We start from the raw sequence: 21,435 nt of genomic DNA on the forward strand, positions 1-21,435 counted from the left end.
GGTAAATATGAAAAAAGAAGGCTGTGAAAATTAATCTGCGTTGTTAATTCCTTTTGATCTTTTATTTAAAAAATTCACAAAAATCTAACCTTTCATTGGAGAATAATAATTTAAAATGGGGGGAAATATCATTATGAAATAAATGTTTTTCTGAAATACACATTGGCCACAATTTAATGTACCCTTTTATTCAATACTTTTTGAAACCTCCATTTGCCAGTTTAACAGCTCTAAATGTTCTCCTATAATGCCTGATGAGGTTAGAGAACACCTGACAACAGATCAGAGACCATTCCTTCATCCAGAATCACTCCAGACCCTTTAGATGATGGTGCTTCTTCTCTTCAGTTCACCTCACTCATTTTCTGCAGGGTTCAGGTCAGAGGACTGGAATGGCCATAGCAGAAGCTTGGTTTTGTGGCCAGAGACCCATTTTTGTTTTGTTTTTGAGGTTTATGTTTGGATTATTGTACGGTTGGAAGATCCATGAACATGGAACAGATTTCTAACAGAGTCAGTCACTTGTTGATTTTTTTATCTGTTGGTATTTGATATAATCCATGATGCCATGTGTCTAAACAAGATGTCCAGGACCTCCAGAAGAAATATAGGCCCACAACATCAAAAATACAGCAGTATATTTCATTGTACACATGGGGTACTTTTTATCCCTGTGTGCACGAAACTCATCTTGAGTGTTTGCTGCTAAAAAGCTCATTTTTTTGTTTCATCTGACCATAGAAGACAGTGCCATGAAGTTCCAGTCGTGTCTGATAACTGAATATGCTGGAGATTGTTTTTGGATGAGAAACCCTCCCAAACAACATGTGGTGGTGTAGGCGCTGTTTGATCATTTTTTTTAAGGTTTTCTAACCCCGAGACTCAACTATTTTCTGCAATTCTCCAGCTGTGGTCCTTGGAGAGACTTTAGCCACTCAAACTCTCCTTCTCACCGTGCTTTAGGATGATACAGACACACGTCCTCTTCCATGCAGTTCTTTGGTTTTTCTCATTGTGATGGATGATTAAGAGAATTTGGGCTTTGGTTTCCCTCCTATTTATATTTCTGTGAAACAGGAAGCCATGGCTGGATAATTTCATGTTCATAATTGCTCAAAATTGTTGAGATATTTTACTCATAAGAATTTCTAGGGGTGCCAATAATTGTGTCCAACATGTATTTGAGAAAAACATTTCATAATGATATTTCCCCCCATTTTAAATTCTTATTATCCACTGAAAGGTTAGATTTTTGTGAATTTTTTTTATAAAAAATCAAAAGGATTAACAATGCAGATTAATTTTCACAGTCTTCTTTGTTCACATTTATCAAGGGTGCCAATAATTCTGACAACTACTGTATGTTGTAACAAGTCATATTTGTTAATTATTGTGAGTTCGGGGATGATTTATAGACCATAATATCAGCGTGATCTTGCGTTATTTCCTTATCGCTTCTCATGTGCATTTGGCTGTAGTTTGCGGACCAGACAGAGTTGTTGTCTGCGATTCCTCCTACTGTAAAGTCATACAGTGTGTAACCTCCTGTCGCCGATCCATCGTGCAATGTGAACACAGCAGCGACTGAATGCTACCGCAGATGGTTGTGCAGTGTGAAAATAACGATGATCCGATGATTTTCAAAATCATGCAGTATGAACTCGGCATTAAACACATTAAATCAAACTTGAGTAGCTAGAGACATCTGCGTTCACATATGTGAGTAATGCTTAGACCTTCTAAATTATGAAGATGTAGGACAGTGAAACGATCAGCTCAAACCTAAAAACCTGAGAGCGTCATTTACCCTTGTCACAGAGGAAGTCTGGCTTTGCCACATCCTGCAGCGGGATCTCTCTGAGGAAGGCTGGGTTCTGACAGCGAGGGTTTCCCGTCACGATATGCCGAGATCGCAGCCACTCGCCCAACCAGGACAGACGACAATCACAGTTAAAAGGGTTTGCCAGCAGGTTTCTGAAAAAGACAGTGGAGATTAAACAGAGTTAACATTAACAGAAACATATATTCAGATCGGACAAATTCATAAAAGGCAGCAAGAACTAGAGGTGTTTACAGAGTGGAGAGGTTTGGCAACGTGTCGAAGGCTCCAGGTATGATGGTGGTGAGCTGGTTGTCGTAGAGCGAGAGCAGGCGTACGTTCTGCAGGCCTGAGAAGCTGCTGTTGTGGATGCAGCGGATGCGATTATTCCTGAGCATCCTAACAAAGACAGAAACAAGGTTTCAGGGCTTCAGGCCAGGGTGACTGTGACGAACAATGAAAATGGCTGAGCTTGCTTTGATTGCTCTTGAGTAATGATGCATTTGCACAATCTTGCGATGATACATTTTAAAGATAATGATACATTTAAATAAATGGATTAGCTTCACTACAGATATACTAACATCCTGGACTGCTGTGAGAGTTTGTTTAATACCAGTGCTCAACAAAAAGATGGATCATTCTTTTACACTTATGTATTTGTTTTACTGATGTAAATAGGTGGTTATAGGATGGCAGGTTAATTAATCATTTTGCAGCCCTACTGATGTATCAGTCGGTTCACCAACTAATCAATCAGTCAACTGACCAATCTGTTATTTAACCAACTAATTAACCACCCATCCTATCAGCCAATCACTCATACTACCAGTCAATCAGTTAACAAACTAATCAAACAATCTATTGACCAACCAATCAATCAGTCATCCAACCAGCCAATCAATCAGTCAACCAACTGATATGTTTATCAACCAACCAATCAATCAATCATCCAACCAACAAAATCAATCAGTTAATCAACTAATAAATCAGTCAACCAACCAACCAATCGTTTAACCTACCAGTCAGTCATCCAATCAGTCAACCAAGCAATCTGTTGATCAGCCAACCGACCAACCAATCAGTCATCCTATCAATCACTCATACTACCAATCAATCAATCAGTCAACCAACCAATCTATTAACCCACCAGTTGGTCATCAAATCAGTCAGTCAGCCAACTATCAGTCAACCACTCTATTAAACAACCAACCAACACTAATCAATCAATGAATTAACCAACCAACCGGTCAGTTGCATACTACCAATCATTTGGTCAAATAACCAATCAAATAATCAACCAACCAATAAATCAGTCAATTAAATCAGTCAATCTCAAATTTCTGCTGGTAACTGAAAAGTAGAACAACTAAAGACTTAAAAATTGTTTTTAATTATGTAAACCACAACCAGTTATACAACAAGCATGCTACTCAGAGTACTAGAAATGCTGTGGCAGAAATGATAGTGAAAAGGGCACTTGCAGCATGCGTAATCCGTCCATTCCCTGGAACATTCCTCCACGTACAGACACCAGGTGGTTGGCAGTGAGGTGAAGTTCAACCACCGACGATGCGCCATCAAAAGCTCCATCCTCAATCTCAGTGATTTTATTGTTGCTAAGGTTGCTGTGAGAGAAACGCACCAAAAACTGGTTTATTGTCCAGTTCAGTACAACAGTAAGTAATACAGTGTATTTTGACATTGTTTCATTATATTATGTAGAACATAAATGTCAATCTCACATTTTCTTGAGATGTGTGAGGGACCGAAAGAGTCCTGTTGCCTCCAGGATGGACAAGTCATTGTTATTGAGCCGTCTGAAATAAAGACAATGAAATAAACAAAGTTAGCATGTCGTTAAGCTAACAAAATGCTACAATAATACTATAAGCAGCACAAAAACTATTTTTATCTACAAAAAATACTAAAAGAATTATATCAACATTTCGGTTGTTTCATCCAGAGTTTGTCACAAAGCATTCTGGGATTGACTTTTCACATAGAGGAGATAGCCGAAAGAAGTTATCACAAAGAAGGCAGCACAATTTTGCAGTCTACTTAAAGGAACATTCTTCATATTGAGTGCACAGACTTGATGACTTAAAGGGATACTCCGCCCCAAAATGAAAATTTTGTCATTAATCACTTACCCCCATGTCGTTCCAAACCCGTAAAAGCTTTGTTCGTCTTCGGAACACAATTTAACCGGGAGCCTTGTGACTGTCCCATTGACTGCATAGTAAATTATACTGTCAAGGTCAGCACAATTTGGGAGAGCATCCGATGGACGCAAAGTGCGTACGCTATTCTCTGTCATCAGTAATGCATGGATATGTATTGTACGTTTATTTACGCTTTGATTTGAATGGAAACAGCGTATCCATGTGTAACCCAGTGTAAATGGGGTAATATAATAAATGAGACACGAGTCAGTGATTTGTTAAATTTGTTTATTTTCATATTGTACATTTTTCCAGTTCTGTAAAAGAAATATTCATTATTGTCGCTTGACAAGTAAAATGTTTACTTTATTTTATGAAGTGACAGTTAGAGTCTCACCGGGTGTATTACTGTATTCTCTTCATAAAATTATGAAGAGAATTCAAAAAAAGTATTCTCTTCATAAAATTCAGATTAAACTACTGATGGTTACCACTTACACTTTTCTGTGCCTTGACAGTATAATTTACTATGCAGTCAATGGGACAGTCACAAGCCTCCCGGTTTTCATCCAAAATATCTTAAATTGTGTTCCGAGGACGAACAAAGGTTTTACGGGTTTGGAACGACATGATGGGTAAGTGATCAATGACAAAATTTTCATTTTGGGGTGGAGTATCCCTTTAAAATACTCCCTACACAAGCAGCTCACTAGATGTTGGAACAGAGAGAGCCATATTGTAATTGTTCTGTTTTAATGATATATTCTCTTACAGTTCAGTTGTAGAAAGCGGAAGCTGCTCTGGGAACTTGGTCAGCCGTAAATTTGAACAATCCACCACAGTAGCTTCACAGCGGCATTTGGGTGGACATACAGGCTTGCTGTTACAGTCCTTATTCAAACGTGTGTCCTCTGCGCCTAAGACAAATATAAAGATGCTTTCAGAGAACCACTGTTATTCAAAGGAGAGTAGGCCATTATTCAGTTTGCATCAAATATGTGACCCTGGACCACAAAAGCAGTCTTAAGTCACTATTTGTAGCAATAGCCAAAAATACATTGTATGGGTCAAAATTATTGATTTTTCTTTTATGCCAAAAATCATTAGGATATTAAGTAAAAATCATGTTCCATGAAGATATTTAGTAAATTTCCTACGGTAAATATATGAAAACTTAATTTTTTATTAGTAATATGCATTGCTAAGAACTTCATTAACAAAGCGATTTTCTCAATATTTCGATTTTTTTGCACCCTCAGATTACAGATTTTCAAATAGTTGTATCTCAGCCAAATATTGTCCAATCCTAACAAACCATACATCAATGGAAAGCTTATTTATTCCGCTTTCATGTGATGTATAAATATCAATTTAAAAAAATTTACCCTTATGACTGGTTTTGTGGTCCAGGGTCACAAATATTATTTCTAGTCATATACAAAACCAGGTTCAATGAGATACTTAACAGACATAAACAACTTACCTGGGATGTGGTACTGTTCCTTGGCTGCTATGGCAACACATGCAAGAAAACAGAAAATGCAGCTGCTACGAAAGTGTAGATATACATGAACCCAGCAAAGATCTAAATTTGAGACCTAAAACTAGACAAATAAAAGACTGAAACCACAGATTTTCTTGAATATACTGGCATTTATACAAATGTTTCCTTGAATCTCATTGGTTGAGTGATGTTTAGTCACTCTTTATGCAGGTTACATATTTATGCCAGTAGGTGGCAGCATGAACCTGACTATAAGTGAGTAAATGTCATTCATTCAACTGATTTAGTCAAAACATTAAATCAGAAATAAAACAAGTCACTGATCATTAAATTATTCACTCAACCAATTTGTTCAATAAAACTGATTCACTCAGGAACGAAATTACTAATTGTCTATTCGGGAAGCAAACAACTGACTGTCTATATAAGTGAGTCACTGAATCATTCATTTAACTGACTTGTTCAAAAACATTTGATTTTTTTCAGGAATGAAACAAGTGACTGCTTTTATGAGCAAATCATTAAACCATTCACTCAACTGATTTGATTGATTTACGAACACCTACTAATGTGTTGCTTGGAGAAACAATTACTGTCTACACAATTACTTCAAACAAACTTCCCAATTAAAAGTTATGTGCGTACTTTTAAATAAATAAATGTATGGAATTATTTATAAATTCTTTGTAAATAACTGCAAAAGTGTGATTGTGTATTCTACCTGAACAGCGGAACTTCTTGCTCTTGATCTGACTGATGCGTTTGTTGGCGAGCCGTCGAGGACTGGAGCATCGTGCGCCGCTGGTCTCAATTGGGTTGGAACGCAAAAAGTCCGCCAGCCACTTCAAACCACAATCACAGACGAACGGGTTCTGAGCTAAGTGACTGAAAGAAAGTCAGCAAAACGTCTTTATTACAGTAAGTGCCCAAATCAATTGATCGTTATATAACGTCTCTTACAGAGTCTGGATGGATTTCAGCGGAGTAAATGTGCCTTTGGCTAGAGTCTGGATCTTATTGTCATACAGGGACAATAGCGATAGGTTCTCAAGGTCATGGAAGACATTGACACGAACACAGTGGATTTTATTGGCATTTAATAGTCTGAAAGAGAGAAAGACAGACAGCTCAGACATTACTATGACTGTCTGGATGATGCGGTTTCAGTGTGCTACTTTATTCACGGACCATTAAGCAATTTTTATATACAGTTGGGCAAAAAAGTATTTAGTCAGCCACCAATTGTGCAAGTTCTCCCACTTAAAAAGATGAGAGGCCTGTAATTTTCATCATAGGTACACTTCAACTATGAGAGACAGAATGGGGGGGGAAGAATCCAGGAAATCACATTGTCTGATTTTTAAAGAATTTATTTGCAAATTATGGTGGAAAATAAGTATTTGGTTAATAACAAAAGTTCATCTCAATACTTTGTTATATACCCTTTGTTGGCAATGACAGAGGTCAAACGTTTTCTGTAAGTCTTCACAAGGTTTTCACACACTGTTGCTGGTATTTTGGCCCATTCCTCCATGCAGATCTCCTCTAGAGATCAGTGATGTTTGGGGCTGTCGCTGGGCAACACGGACTTTCAACTCCCTCCAAAGATTTTCTATGGGGCTGAGATCTGGAGACTGGCTAGGCCACTCCAGGACCTTGAAATGGTTCTTACGAAGCCACTCCTTCGTTGCCCGGGCGGTGTGTTTGGGATCATTGTCATGCTGAAAGACCCAGCCACGTTTCATCTTCAATGCCCTTGCTGATGGAAGGAGGTTTTCACTCAAAATCTCACGATACATGGCCCCATTCATTCTTTCCTTTACACGGATCAGTCGTCCTGGTCCCTTTGCAGAAAAACAGCCCCAAAGCATGATGTTTCCACCCCCATGCTTCACAGTAGGTATGGTGTTCTTTGGATGCAACTCAGCATTTTTTCTCCTCCAAACACAACGAGTTGAGTTTTTACCAAAAAAGTTATATTTTGGTTTCATCTGACCATATGACATTCTCCCAATCCTCTTCTGGATCATCCAAATGCTCTCTAGCAAACTTCAGACGGGCCCGGACATGTACTGGCTTAAGCAGGGGGACACGTCTGGCACTGCAGGATTTGAGTCCCTGGCGGCGTAGTGCGTTACTGATGGTAGCCTTTGTTACTTTGGTCCCAGCTCTCTGCAGGTCATTCACTAGGTCCCCCCGTGTGGTTCTGGGATTTTTGGTCACCGTTCTTGTGATCATTTTGACCCCACGGGGTGAGATCTTGCGTGGAGCCCCAGATCGAGGGAGATTATCAGTGGTCTTGTATGTCTTCCATTTTCTAATAATTGCTCCCACAGTTGATTTCTTCACACCAAGCTGCTTGCCTATTGCAGATTCAGTCTTCCCAGCCTGGTGCAGGTCTACAATTTTGTTTCTGGTGTCCTTCAACAGCTCTTTGGTCTTGGCCATAGTGGAGTTTGGAGTGTGACTGTTTGAGGTTGTGGACAGGTGTCTTTTATACTGATAACGAGTTCAAACAGGTGCCATTAATACAGGTAACGAGTGGAGGACAGAGGAGCCTCTTAAAGAAGAAGTTACAGGTCTGTGAGAGCCAGAAATCTTGCTTGTTTGTAGGTGACCAAATACTTATTTTACAGAGGAATTTACCAATTAATTCATTAAAAATCCTACAATGTGATTTCCTGGATTATTTCCCTCCATTCTGTCTCTCATAGTTAAAGTGTACCTATGATGAAAATTACAGGCCTCTCTCATCTTTTTAAGTGGGAGAACTTGCACAATTGGTGGCTGACTAAATATGCCCAACTGTATGGGTGGTAATTTTACATTGACATAGGCTTTTCTGTACTTACAGTAACTCTAATGCACTCAATCCGTCAAAAACACCTCGAGGCAGATCTGTAATCTTATTTCCATAAAGAACCCTATAAAACAAAACACAATAATGAGATACAATGGTGCTGGATAAACAGTTTCATTTGAACCAAGTCTGCAGGGCTTGGAAATGTGGATTTCATAAAAATTGACCATTCAAGACACAAGGTTACACATACATTTAAATACAAATGCCATAAACAGGTTAGGTTTAACTACAGTAGATTACTTTTTACATTTTATGAATCTTTATGATTTTACATTTTATTAGCTGAAGTCATAAGAGCACATGCCCAAGTCTGTTTTTTTTTTACATATAGCTTCCTTCTTCAGTATTAGCATTAAGCAATGCAGATCTATTTATAAGCAATGCATTCTAATGAATTGAATCTTTTTAATGAATGTAATATGATTTAAGCATTTCACAAATCAGTGACTAATAGAACCAAAACATTTTAGACATGTCTGACTTGTAATGAATCTGTTTAACAACTCACAGATTCCTTGAACCAAAAACCGATTTAGGAATGAATCATTTAGAATCAGTTTGTGAACTGGTCCAACTGATTAACTGAAAAGTTATGACTCAATAGAACAATTCAGACTGAACTGCTGAATCATTTATTGAACTGGTCATTGAAATTAACTGTTCGAAAGAAAAATAATCAGATCTAAATGAAAGTCTATGAATGAATCATTCTAATTAACCAAATCTTTTAAATAAACCATTTGAACCAGTTCACAAAGTAAATCTGAGCAATTTAAGTATTTGGGTCAAGCTTTTCACAAGTCTTGTTGACGATTTGGGAATGAATCGTTCGGACTGAGTTTGTGAACTGGTTCAACTGTTTGCCTGAAAAGATACGACTCAATAGAACAATTCATTGATGAATCAGTCATTACTAAATGAATGAATGAATGAATATTAATACTAATGACTTATTTGTTAAATTCCACATGAAATTCTCCTTCAATGTAATCAGCATCTCATTCATGAATGATTTTTTAGTGAATCAGTTCACAAAACCAGTCTGAACGTTTCATTCGCAAATGAGATTGAATCTGTCCTACAGGTCAGTGACTCACAGAACCAAATCTTTTGCACATGTGCGACTTGTATTGAGTCGGTTAAACAACTCACCAATACTTTGAACCAAAAAAAAAACATTTGGGAATGAATGGTTCAAACTGAGTTTGTGAACTGGTTCAACTGACTAAAATGAATGATTCATTCATATAATAAACAAAGTAATAAATAAAATTGTTAATAACCTGTTCATTGAATTCCAGATATGTCTTCTTTTATTTATCATAATTAATTAATGAATCATCCTAATGAATTGGATCCAGTTTATAAAACCAGTCTGGGGAATTAATATACAAATTAGGCTGAACAGTTACATCTTTTTCTTTACATGTCAGATTTGTAATGAGTCGGATTAACAACTCAACAATTCATTGAACCAAGAACCAGAATCGTTCAGGCCGAGTGAATCAGTGGTACTGTGGTACAGGCCGAGTGAATCAGTGGTACTGTGGTACAGGCCGAGTGAATCAGTGGTAATGTGGTACTGTGGTACAGGCCGAGTGATTCAGAGGTACTGTGGTACAGGCCGAGTGAATCAGTGGTACTGTGGTACAGGCCGAGTGAATCAGTGGTACTGTGGTACAGGCCGAGTGAATCAGTGGTACTGTGGTACAGGCCGAGTGAATCAGTGGTACTGTGGTACAGGCCGAGTGAATCAGTGGTACTGTGGTACAGGCCGAGTGAATCAGTGGTACTGTGGTTCAGGCCGAGTGAATCAGTGGTACTGTGGTTCAGGCCGAGTGAATCAGTGGTACTGTGGTGTGGTTCAGGCCGAGTGAATCAGTGGTACTGTGGTTCAAGGAATCAGTGGTACTGTGGTACAGGCCGAGTGAATCAGTGGTACTGTGGTACAGGCCGAGTGAATCAATGGTACTGTGGTACAGGCCGAGTGAATCAATGGTACTGTGGTACAGGCCGAGTGAATCAATGGTACTGTGGTACAGGCCGAGTGAATCAGTGGTACTGTGGTACAGGCCGAGTGAATCAGTGGTACTGTGGTACAGGCCGAGTGAATCAGTGGTACTGTGGTACAGGCTGAGTGAATCAGTGGTACTGTGGTACAGGCCGAGTGAATCAATGGTACTGTGGTACAGGCCGAGTGAATCAGTGGTACTGTGGTACAGGCCGAGTGAATCAGTGGTACTGTGGTTTAGGCCGAGTGAATCAGTGGTACTGTGGTACAGGCCGAGTGAATCAGTGGTACTGTGGTTCAGGCCGAGTGAATCAGTGGTACTGTGGTGTGGTTCAGGCAGAGTGAATCAGTGGTACTGTGGTTCAGGGAATCAGTGGTACTGTGGTACAGGCCGAGTGAATCAGTGGTACTGTGGTACAGGCCGAGTGAATCAGTGGTACTGTGGTACAGGCCGAGTGTATCAGTGGTACTGTGGTGTGGTTCAGGCAGAGTGAATCAGTGGTACTGTGGTTCAGGGAATCAGTGGTACTGTGGTACAGGCCGAGTGAATCAGTGGTACTGTGGTACAGGCCGAGTGAATCAGTGGTACTGTGGTACAGGCCGAGTGAATCAGTGGTACTGTGGTACAGGCCGAGTGAATCAGTGGTACTGTGGTTCAGGCCGAGTGAATCAGTGGTACTGTGGTTCAGGCCGAGTGAATCAGTGGTACTGTGGTACTGTGGTACAGGCCGAGTGAATCAGTGGTACTGTGGTACAGGCCGAGTGAATCAGTGGTACTGTGGTTCAGGCCGAGTGAATCAGTGGTACTGTGGTTCAGGCCGAGTGAATCAGTGGTACTGTGGTACAGGCCGAGTGAATCAGTGGTACTGTGGTTCAGGCCGAGTGAATCAGTGGTACTGTGGTACAGGCAGAGTGAATCAGTGGTACTGTGGTACAGGCCGAGTGAATCAGTGGTACTGTGGTACAGGCCGAGTGAATCAGTGGTACTGATTCACTGAAAAGATTAGACTCAATAGGTGATTCATTCATGAATCAGATATCTGCACATTCTGAAATAAATGTATTAAAAACGGATTCTTGAATGAACCAATACTGTATCAAATATTTATAGCGACTGACTGAACTGCTGAATAATTTATTCAACTGCTCAAAAGAGCCAGTTAGCAGTAATGAATCAGACTGACTAAATGTAAGTCTATGAGATTTTATCACCCGTTTTATCAAAAAAGACAATCTTCCGTAGCCTCCTGCAAATAGTGTCTTGTGAATGTACAACAGCACGAATCAATGGGGCCAAGCCTTCTACCATTGATGCTTGGCAGTGCTTTCTCTTTGAAATACGGGACTGTATGGAGGAGTGACTTCTGTGGGTTTCTTTTTTCTGTTCTTCCCTTTCTCCCTAGTTTTGACTGGACTTTGAGATGTTGAGTATGTGTCTGTTGTTTTATTTTATTTTTTATATATATATTGCTTTTTTATGTTGTGTTATGTATGGAAAATAAAAATAAAAAATGTTGATAACAAAAAAAAAAGACAATCTGTCATGAAGCAATGTTCCCGCTGAGCTGAATCGCATGCATCCTCGCGCAGTCAAATCATATAAGACATGTATGCTAGAGACGACTAGCATGCAGGCTAGACACACACTCATATATTTACACAAACCGCACACTTTCACATCAGAGCCCTGCTGAGATTCTCCCAGAACAGATGTTTACAAAGAACTCTTCATGCTACACGATGCATAATTCAACACAGCTAATAAGCATGCACATATGAACATGTTGGAAATTTACACGCAATCAAACGCAGATTAAATGATTATATACGAGAGTGGTGTAAAATGCACACCACATGAAGGTGTGCTGTTTACAGATTTGAATAAATGGATATTTAATTCTCAAAACAATAACGTAAGCAGAGTCGAGACATTTCACTTAACAAGTAATAATAACAATTATCCTTTGTGATTATATGTTTAGTTTTGCATTCATGTGCAAATTAATTGTTTATTGTGATTTTTAAATCACAGGTCCTGAAAAAAAATTTAATAATTGAAAATATAATTTCCTGTTGTGGAAAAATAAGTGTTTGCTGGAAACACTGTTGGAAATCTTTTTTCTGTAGGTCGGTGTTGTATAAAGGAGCATTAGCAGTAATATCTACATCGACATTTCTGTTGCAGAATGATTTTATCATATGATGTGGGCTTTATGAGACCCCCTGCAGCATTTTTATGAGTTTATGACTTGGTCATTTCATATAACTCAGTTTTCTGATTTGCTCTATCAAAAACACACACATTGGCTTGAGTTTTTCAGGACATTTTCTTGCAAGGTCCATTTCTAGCTGTGCTTCAGCTTTATTTTTTGGGAAATACGTTTATGATGTTTAAAGGGTTTTTTTTTCCATCCCTTTATTTTCTGGCATGTAATTCTGTAAAACAGACACAGTAAGTGTGAATGAATTATAAATGCACACTTACAGTGAGTTGAGTGAGCGCAGGCCTTGAAAGGCATCGGGGGCGATTTCAGATATTTGGTTATTACTCAAATCACTGTGGAGTAAAAGAAAGAATTATGAAACACGTAAAATATAATGGTGATAAATATAAGGAAAAACAAACAAACGCAGTAGATCCAGAATGAATTTATTCCAATTATTCCTTCATTAACAATTCCATGTTGTGCAAAAACTGCATGTATTGTAATTCTCATAAATGTATGCGAGCTAATGAATCTAATGTGTGTCATAGTTCATATTGTAGTGTATATAAATGTAATCACTCACATTCTGCGCAGTCTCTTGTAGGAGGCAAACGCTCCTGGAGGAACAGACTTTATACCGTTCTGCTCCAATCGTCTGAAAGACAGAAAACCAGAGAGCCAGTTAACTAAATGTCAAGGGTGGATGGTTAACTCTACTAGCGTGTCCTTGGTTCCCTTATTATTATGGATACTACGCTGTGAAGGACGCGACCTTTAGCACTTGTCAGTGTCAAAGACAGCAAACGATCGATCGCACCAATGCGGGTCAAGAAAGGGTAAAACCCACCAGATGTGAAGGTGAAGAGTCAAGGGTGAATGTAAAGTGCACTTATTTTTCACAAGGGATTTCACAAAAACGATGTTAAAGTTGAGCTAATATTAAATATCTTAAATACTCACATCTCAGTCATGCTTTCAGGCATGTTAGCTGGAATCGCCGTCAGACCTTTTCCTCTGCAGTCCACGATATTGTTCATACAGGTGCACATTGGCGGACAGGAACCAGACGCAAGACCACAAGGCTGAGGACTGGAATCAAAAACACCTCAGGAAAAGAAGGAAACAGTATATATATTAGACTTAAGCATGCAGTTGATTGGTTTTAATTTTTAGCGTGTTTCTAAATAAAAAAAAAAAAATAAAAAAAAACTTCCTTCACATTTCAAATCATCGTGGAAATTACATTTTTGTCTTCTGAGACTAATTTCACAGCGAACTTTTTGTTTATACAAAACAAATTACATAACTTTGGTGAATTTTTTATATAAAATTTAGTGCTGTCAAACACTTAATAGCGATTAATCGCATCCAAAATAAACGTTTTTGTTTAAATGATATATGTGTGTGCGCTGTGTATATTTATTATATATAAAATACATTTAAGAAAAATATGTTATGTTTATATATTAAATATATTTATATATAATATAAAATATAATGAATGAATATATAAATGTATAAACGTAAATATTTTCAAAATATATACTATTTGCGTGTGTATTTATATATACATAATAAATATACACAGTACACGCACATATATAATGTAAACAAGAACTTTTCATTTGGATGCGATTAAAATTACAGCTTTATTAGAAATAATACACCATAATAATAATTTTCTCTAGCCTCCGTGGTAAACAAGTACACTGACATTTGAAAATACATATTGTACAAACAGCAAAACTCATAGCAAAATTATATATGACTTTCACACATTAAGTGTTGAAATGTTATATGATTGTTTTACTCTGTCTTTAGTAATATTTTTAGGATGTATTTTCACAGTCTAAATTTGGGGCTGTAACAAACTAAATTCCTAAAAGTTAATCCGAAAATAGCAAAAAATAAATGATAAATTAAGATCAAATGTTTTCAAGGCACTGTTAACATGACCTTTATAAGTTTTTATTTTTAAAGAAGATTTTAATAAAGAATGAATCCCTTAAACGTAAAAGTTGAAGAAACAAAATGTGACTGTCATACTACATATATCAAAAAAGTTGAGTAACTCAAATGCTGAAACTCTTAATCGGTTTTTAATCGTAATTTCATAAATGTTTAAAATGTGCTTCGTTTTTTTAAACACTTATACAATAAAAATGAATGCACAAAGAAACACAATGTCACCTTTATAATATTTACCAACAAAGTAAAAAGTTGAAAATCTGTCAATAAAAACTGGAACTGTTTTAAATAAAAGTAGCCTATAGTTCAATTTTTAATAAAAAAAGTGGTAATAAAATTAACCCAAAAACAAAATCAAACAGCCAAAACTACAGCCCATGTTCCAGGAGGCCAGATTTACCGGAGCATGTGAAATCCTTCTTCTGCAGTTCGGCCAGGTTGAGGCCGTGTAGATTGGGTGGTGCACTGCACTGAGTGTAAAGTCCTAGTGTCGCTCTCTGTCTGAGCCACTGAGACAGCCATGACAAATGACAGTCACACCGCAGACTGTTGGAGTGCAGCCGGCTATGAAGACAAAAGCAGAAAGCTGCTGAAAACGGACTTTGCAAGTATCACTATTGTCAATTCTCATACTTCTGTGTGAGGAGAAATGCGGAAAACGAGCTCTGGACTCACAAGGTGCGTAACTTGGGCATGTGGTTGAAGCTGGAAATGGGGATGGTGCTAATATTGTTGTTGTTTAGTGTGCTATGGAGGAGAATTAAAGAGGTTATAAAGAATATATAATCCGTATATAATCTGAAATATATGCAAACCAAATGTTTTTATAAAAAACACTAATTTTATTTCTCTGTAGCACATAAAGTCAGTACATACAGGACCTCCAGGACTCTCATGGCACGAAACACTCCGTCCTCAATGCAGCTGATGTGGTTCTTATCCAGCTGTCTGAGATCAACACAAACACAAGACATTTAAAGGTTACATTTAAATTGGGGAACTTAAAAGAAACATTTATAGATAAATAAAGTTGTGTGAATTTTAACTCACAAGTTCTTGATGTCTGTGGCTCCTCTAAATGCTCTTCTTGGGATCATCTGGATGGCATTTTCACTTAAGTCCCTAATTAAAAGAGTTTGAAAGGTCTACTTAAATGAAATCAATAATTAATTATGCAAAATGATAAAAACAAGATGCAACTTTTATTGCTATTTTGCAGATTCAGAGACCTGAAAATTTACTCACCTTCAAGATGCAGATCAGTTTGTTTCGTCATCAGGTTTGGAGAAACAAACTGATCTGCATCTTTAGCACTGCATCACTGTCTCAGCAAAGGATGCTCTGCAGTGAATGGGTGCCGTCAGAATGAGAGTCCAAACAGCTGACAAAAACATCACAATAATCCACAAGTCATCCACACTCCAGTCCATCAAACAATGTTCTGTGAAATGAAAAGCTGCTTGCTTGTTTGTGGAAACAGGTCCATCATTAGGATGTTTTTAATTTCAAACCGTCACTTCTGGCCAAAATATGAGTCCATAATCCATAATAACGCTTGCTTCAGTGAAAAAGAAAAAAAAATCTCCTGTAGTCCATCACATCAAACTTCACCATACCTGTTTGGAACAGTTTTGGACTGTTTTCACTTGTAAACGATGCTTAACCTGGGCATATTTCACACCTAATTCATACCACGTTTTCACTAAAGGAAGCAATATTATGGCTAGAGGACTCGTGTTTTAGCTGGAAGCAATGGTTAAAAAGATCTCAATGATGGATTTGTTTCTTATGAACATGCAGCTTTTGGCTTCTCAAGACGTTAACTGATGGACTGGAGTGGTGTGGATTATTGTGATGTTTTAATCAGCTGTTTGGACTCTCATTCTGACGGCACCCATTCACTGCAGAGGACACATTGGTGAGACAGTGATGCAATGCTAAATTTCTTCAAATATGATGAAGAAACAAACTCATCTGCAACATCTTTTTTGGCCAGAGGGTGAGGACATTTACTTATGTATTTATTATTTGGATTTATTTTGATTAACTATTCCTTTGGTAGCTTATATCTAGTCAATCTTGGCAAATCTAAACACATTTTGAGACATTCTTGAGGTCTCAAAGCTGTTCTGTTATGACTTTTAACCATTAAAAAGAATGCCTCCGCATTAATAATATTTCCAATTTGGTGATAAAATGAGCGTGACACAATCCCAGTGCCATAGTTTTGAAATCTATCTATATTTCATATCTAGTCATGCTCGGTGATGTTCTGCAGGGAATTGACATTTAATAAAAGAACATCTGGAATCCTAAATGTCATTTCATCTGTTTTCTCTCCATGTGAAAGCCATCAGTGAGCTTTTCCTAATGCATGTGATTTTTGCAGCAATTGCAAACTGTTGTTAAGTTCCCCGCAATTGGTTCAAGCTACAATCGCCGTTTGATAGAGGCCTTTTATGTTCCTTCAGGACGAACAAAGAGTTCAGCAAATTAAAGCTTATTTTCTGTTTAAGGAGTAAATGCAGTAAGGCACTATTTCCAGTAGAAGTCAGGCCACGGAGCCAGTACAGTGAATCAGAAGCATAATAAGAAATATGTAATCTAGGGCTGTGTTTCTCTGGGTAAACAGCAAATCGATTGAATTCACAATTCATAGGGTTTCAATTCGATTCAACAACGATATTTGCAAATCCAGACCGATTCGATTCGAGACGATTCACAGTTAAATTTTATGCAAATCAGTTCTGCATTCTTTAAGTGCAATCAGTGGATTATTACAATGCTTCCCCTAAATTCTTTATCTGCTTGGTCAGAGGGCAAATTACACTGCAGCCTTTATGGAGCCAGAGCATAAATTTTTTTAAAATAAACACTTTTATCCATTGGCATATGTAGACTAAGTATAGTTCAAATCCATTAATACATTTACTGACATGTCGCTTGAGACTTACTTATATAAAAATTATAATTAAGCTTTATTTTGAATAGTACTTGTGCACAATGCCCATTTCTTAATATTAAGCTTAAAATGTGTTTTAATGTCACTATTAATGAGGACTGTATGATCTATGAATAATATCGGTCTTTAAATGCATATTATGATAGTTAAGTTGCAATAGTTTCACTTTAGCACAATCAAATATACTTCACTATATATTTAGTTGGACTTTAACACTACTTCCTCACAATTAAAGTTGAATTAAAATATTATAAAATATCATTAAAAATATTTTTTAGTATAGTATACTAAAAGTACAATTGTAGGGTATTTTTATTAAGCACTTAAATATGTAAATGTATTTATTATACGCATTAAATACATTTATTTCATATGAAATAATACAGTTTTATGAAGTGTAATACAACAAATTGGTTATATTTGACCCACATATGTACTCTGTGGGACAGTTTGACAATAGTTTCAAGCAATAAGTTCTGCTCTAGAGAGCAACCAAGTTTCATTGCCTGTCATTCCCACATGTTATTTTCTACTTAACAGCTTATTACCTTTGAATGCTGGTCACTGGTTACAGGTCCACTCAGGTAATTATCTGGTAATTATCTCACATATTATTGCACAAAAGTCAGAGATATCAATATGAACTCAACATTTCTCATTGGATTCAGGAGTGAAGCTGCTCTCCATTTGTACTGTATGTATCAATTGCATCCTCAGAACAAGAAAACCTTCCTCTGGGTTAGATAAGTGTTCAGTTGAGTTAAACCGGTTGGGTAAAATGCCAGCATTTTCTAAACATTGTTTTCTAAACAAATTTGGGTTAAAATGAGACACTTACAATGGAAGTGAATGAGGCCAATTTGTTCATGTTAAAGATGAATCTGATTGCAAAGTCAAATATGTTTAAATCGCTTTGATGTGATTAAGAATCGTCCATGTTGCATGTAAATAATGGAAACCTGCATTGCATTATCATGATACTTCTTGCATTTGAGTTCTGTATACATTCAGGGTTTAGTACAAGTTAAACACAAACAACAACACTTGTGAAGTAATGTTGATTATCATAAAAATAAATGTACTCATTCATTGTTTGCTATAAACAAAGCGAATATCAAGGTTGTGGGGAGGAACTTGGAAGGAACAATGGGAGTGAATGAGGTCAATTTTTGGAGGAACAAAAATGTGAAACCTATATATTTCATTAACTAGTATATTTAAACTTTTGGATTATTTGAGCTTTCAAGTCGATCTAGTCATTTTTACATTCATTTTAGAGCTGTCATGGCAACAAAGTTGTAAAATTTAATACAAGTTTACACAGAAAAGGTTAGTAAGCCATATTTCCATGCTAAAGTTGTGTTGACCCAAATTGTTTAGATTTTTTTGGTTATGATATTGAAACAATATTTTAAGAGAAACTAAGGGAAACCAGAAACAACCTCCTAAACTCTGGGAAGAAAAGCTTCCAGTGCTCTCAGTGTGAGCTCAGGGTTTCCTGGTAACCCCCTTTAATCAAAGCTGTTTGCCAAGGATGTGCAGTTTGCATTCGCTGCGGTCTCAACCTGGCTGATATCCAATGGTGAAGGCAAACAGTACGGATAGTAAGACCGTTCAACCTCTGCAAATATTACACTCCAGATCTTTTATTTGAAAACCCTTGAAAGAAGGCAAGAAGAATAGGACAATAGAGGCCTGAGTGGGAAAAAACGAGCAGCAAGTTGTGGGATCTGAGAGACTGCGACTAGCCACACTGGTTTCCTTTTGTTAGCTGTTGACTTTCTTACATTCGTCTTTTTGTGTTTGACGTACTGTTTACAGAGGGATATTAAATGTTAGCAAAGGCAAAACTCATTCATCAGAAGCTCAAAGAGAGAAGAGAGTTTGTGTCCATCGCTGTGCCTTTTAAATTGTTACATATATTGTACATAACCAAAGCTACAGATCTTTAAATTTCTTATTTGCAATTTTTTAATTAGCTTATGTTTTGTAAGATAAACACTCAGAGCAACAGCTTAGCATATCGCTAGATGATTAGCATGCTAGCCTAAGTGTCTTCAGGGTACTTACAGAAACATGAACTCTACACCTCAGACGTGCATTAATTTTCAATAATTCTATAGTTGTCATAAATAATTCCTCATGTCACCACTTGCGCTACAACTAGACAAACGTCTAACTCAAGCGCATTTTTGTGTGACCGGCCAGTGAACTGTAAGAAGTGGTTCATTGTGCCATTATTGCATCATTTTTCAAGAAAAGCTTTTAAAGAAAAGTTCTTTAAAGTACATCAAAAATGGCTTTGCGCCGTAAAATGGCCATTTTGTAACCATGTAGAAGAATCATTCAGTGCAATGACTCCTTTGAAACCAGCAACATTTTTAAAGCAACAAGAAGATCTTTTTATCTATTTATCAAGTTGAAAAGTGCATAACATTCACTGCTAGCACTACAAAACACTTAACCCTTAAATGCATGTAATATGTTTCTAAAGGTTAGTTTAAGTTAGGACATCTGCTCACATGGAGTTGGTCATTAGTAGCTTGCTAAGTTAACAATAATACATCGGCAACAAAAAAAATCAACAAAGCTCAAACTTGTCTTATCTTCAAGGATGTATACGTGATGCTAATTTTGTCTAAAATTTTGTCTAGACTCAATTCACTCAATTTCCAAATATATAATAATAAATCATATAATATATAATAATATATTATTAATGAAATAACAGGCCACTTAAGTATACTTGAAGAGAAACACTTTCATGACTGTAACTAAACGCAAAAAATGTCCTTTGTAAAAATGTCATAATTTACTTTAAAGTAAATGTTAAATCATCATGTTTTCATAATTTTTCATTTTAAAGTGCACTTATTTTGATGTGTTGACGAACAAAGCACATGTAAAGTACTTGATTGTAATGTTACAATATTACATTTAAAGTTAATGTATTTTACATTTATTAAATAGCAACTTCATCAATACAAATGTGTACTTACAAATATATTTAAATACAGAACCATGCATTTCAATAGAATTTACATTAAAGTATATTTTAGTTTAGATTAAATGCTTGAAAGAAAAGCTTTGAATGTCATATTATATAATAAGATAATAAAAGCATGAGATAATAATGAAATTACTGTACATAACAAGTCTACCTAAATCCAATATATCTGTATTACCATGTTTGCTAAGCTAACAATTTGATACACTAATGAACACCGGCTACAGGCTTTCCTGTAGCTCAAATAGTAGAGCATGGCGCTAGCAACGCCAAGGTCATGGGTTCGATTCCCAGGGAAAGCACAAGCTGATAAAATGTAAAAACTGTAACTTGAATGCAATGTAAGTCGCTTTGGATAAAAGCGTCTGCTAAATGCATAAATGTAAATGTTACACAACATAATAAACATAGCACACAAAAATATTGCATAAAACAGTCAACTACTTTTTATCAATACATAAATGTACTGAAAGAACTATAACTATATTTATAATGGACATTTTCCTGTATTATCATCCGCTATCTTGTATTTTTGTTGGACTGAGCTTGTTGTGATGCATTTATGGGATTTTCTTGCTTACAAAGAATGGTGATATTTATGATTTTGTCCTAAATGAGATTTCTTAGAGCACATTGATTCCTAAGATTCAGAACAACCTTTGCATTAGGAGCGCACTAATAGTCTGTAAAATGCTGTCTTTATAGGCAGCTGTCTAGGGTTTGGAATGAAGCTATTCACGCTAGAGTAGTCTGTCAAATGAAGTCAATTTCTGAGCGTTCCTGGAGAGAAGAGACAGGAATAGCGTGAACGCTGAGGAATAATTAGTCTTTTCTTTCATTGGTTCGTAACATACACATTCTCACCCAGTTAGCGCAAATTAACATTTTTGCTACCCACAGTGACAGAGTTGAGGAAAAATCTGCATGCC

At 36.9% G+C, this 21,435-nt stretch overlaps 1 protein-coding gene across 1 annotated transcript in view; it reads right to left on the reverse strand.

Annotated features, from left to right (window-relative positions):
* LOC306875280 (slit homolog 1 protein-like) overlaps positions 1-21,435 on the reverse strand; it is a gene marked incomplete at its 5' end in the record, with an annotated part of 56,163 nt that overhangs the window by 24,374 nt on the left and 10,354 nt on the right. Inside the window, 16 exons of the mRNA XM_079425751.1 lie at positions 1,808-1,974; positions 2,075-2,218; positions 3,304-3,447; positions 3,565-3,639; positions 4,757-4,901; positions 5,468-5,494; positions 6,210-6,373; positions 6,449-6,592; positions 8,341-8,412; positions 12,848-12,919; positions 13,153-13,224; positions 13,530-13,674; positions 14,938-15,101; positions 15,213-15,284; positions 15,414-15,485; positions 15,588-15,659. Of these exons, the coding sequence (XP_079281877.1) occupies positions 1,808-1,974; positions 2,075-2,218; positions 3,304-3,447; positions 3,565-3,639; positions 4,757-4,901; positions 5,468-5,494; positions 6,210-6,373; positions 6,449-6,592; positions 8,341-8,412; positions 12,848-12,919; positions 13,153-13,224; positions 13,530-13,674; positions 14,938-15,101; positions 15,213-15,284; positions 15,414-15,485; positions 15,588-15,659 (1,751 nt within the window). The remainder of the gene's footprint in view (positions 1-1,807; positions 1,975-2,074; positions 2,219-3,303; positions 3,448-3,564; positions 3,640-4,756; positions 4,902-5,467; positions 5,495-6,209; positions 6,374-6,448; positions 6,593-8,340; positions 8,413-12,847; positions 12,920-13,152; positions 13,225-13,529; positions 13,675-14,937; positions 15,102-15,212; positions 15,285-15,413; positions 15,486-15,587; positions 15,660-21,435) is intronic.

This window comes from Barbus barbus, assembly GCF_936440315.1.
Source record: "Barbus barbus genome assembly, chromosome: 9".
Lineage (NCBI taxonomy): Eukaryota > Metazoa > Chordata > Actinopteri > Cypriniformes > Cyprinidae > Barbus > Barbus barbus.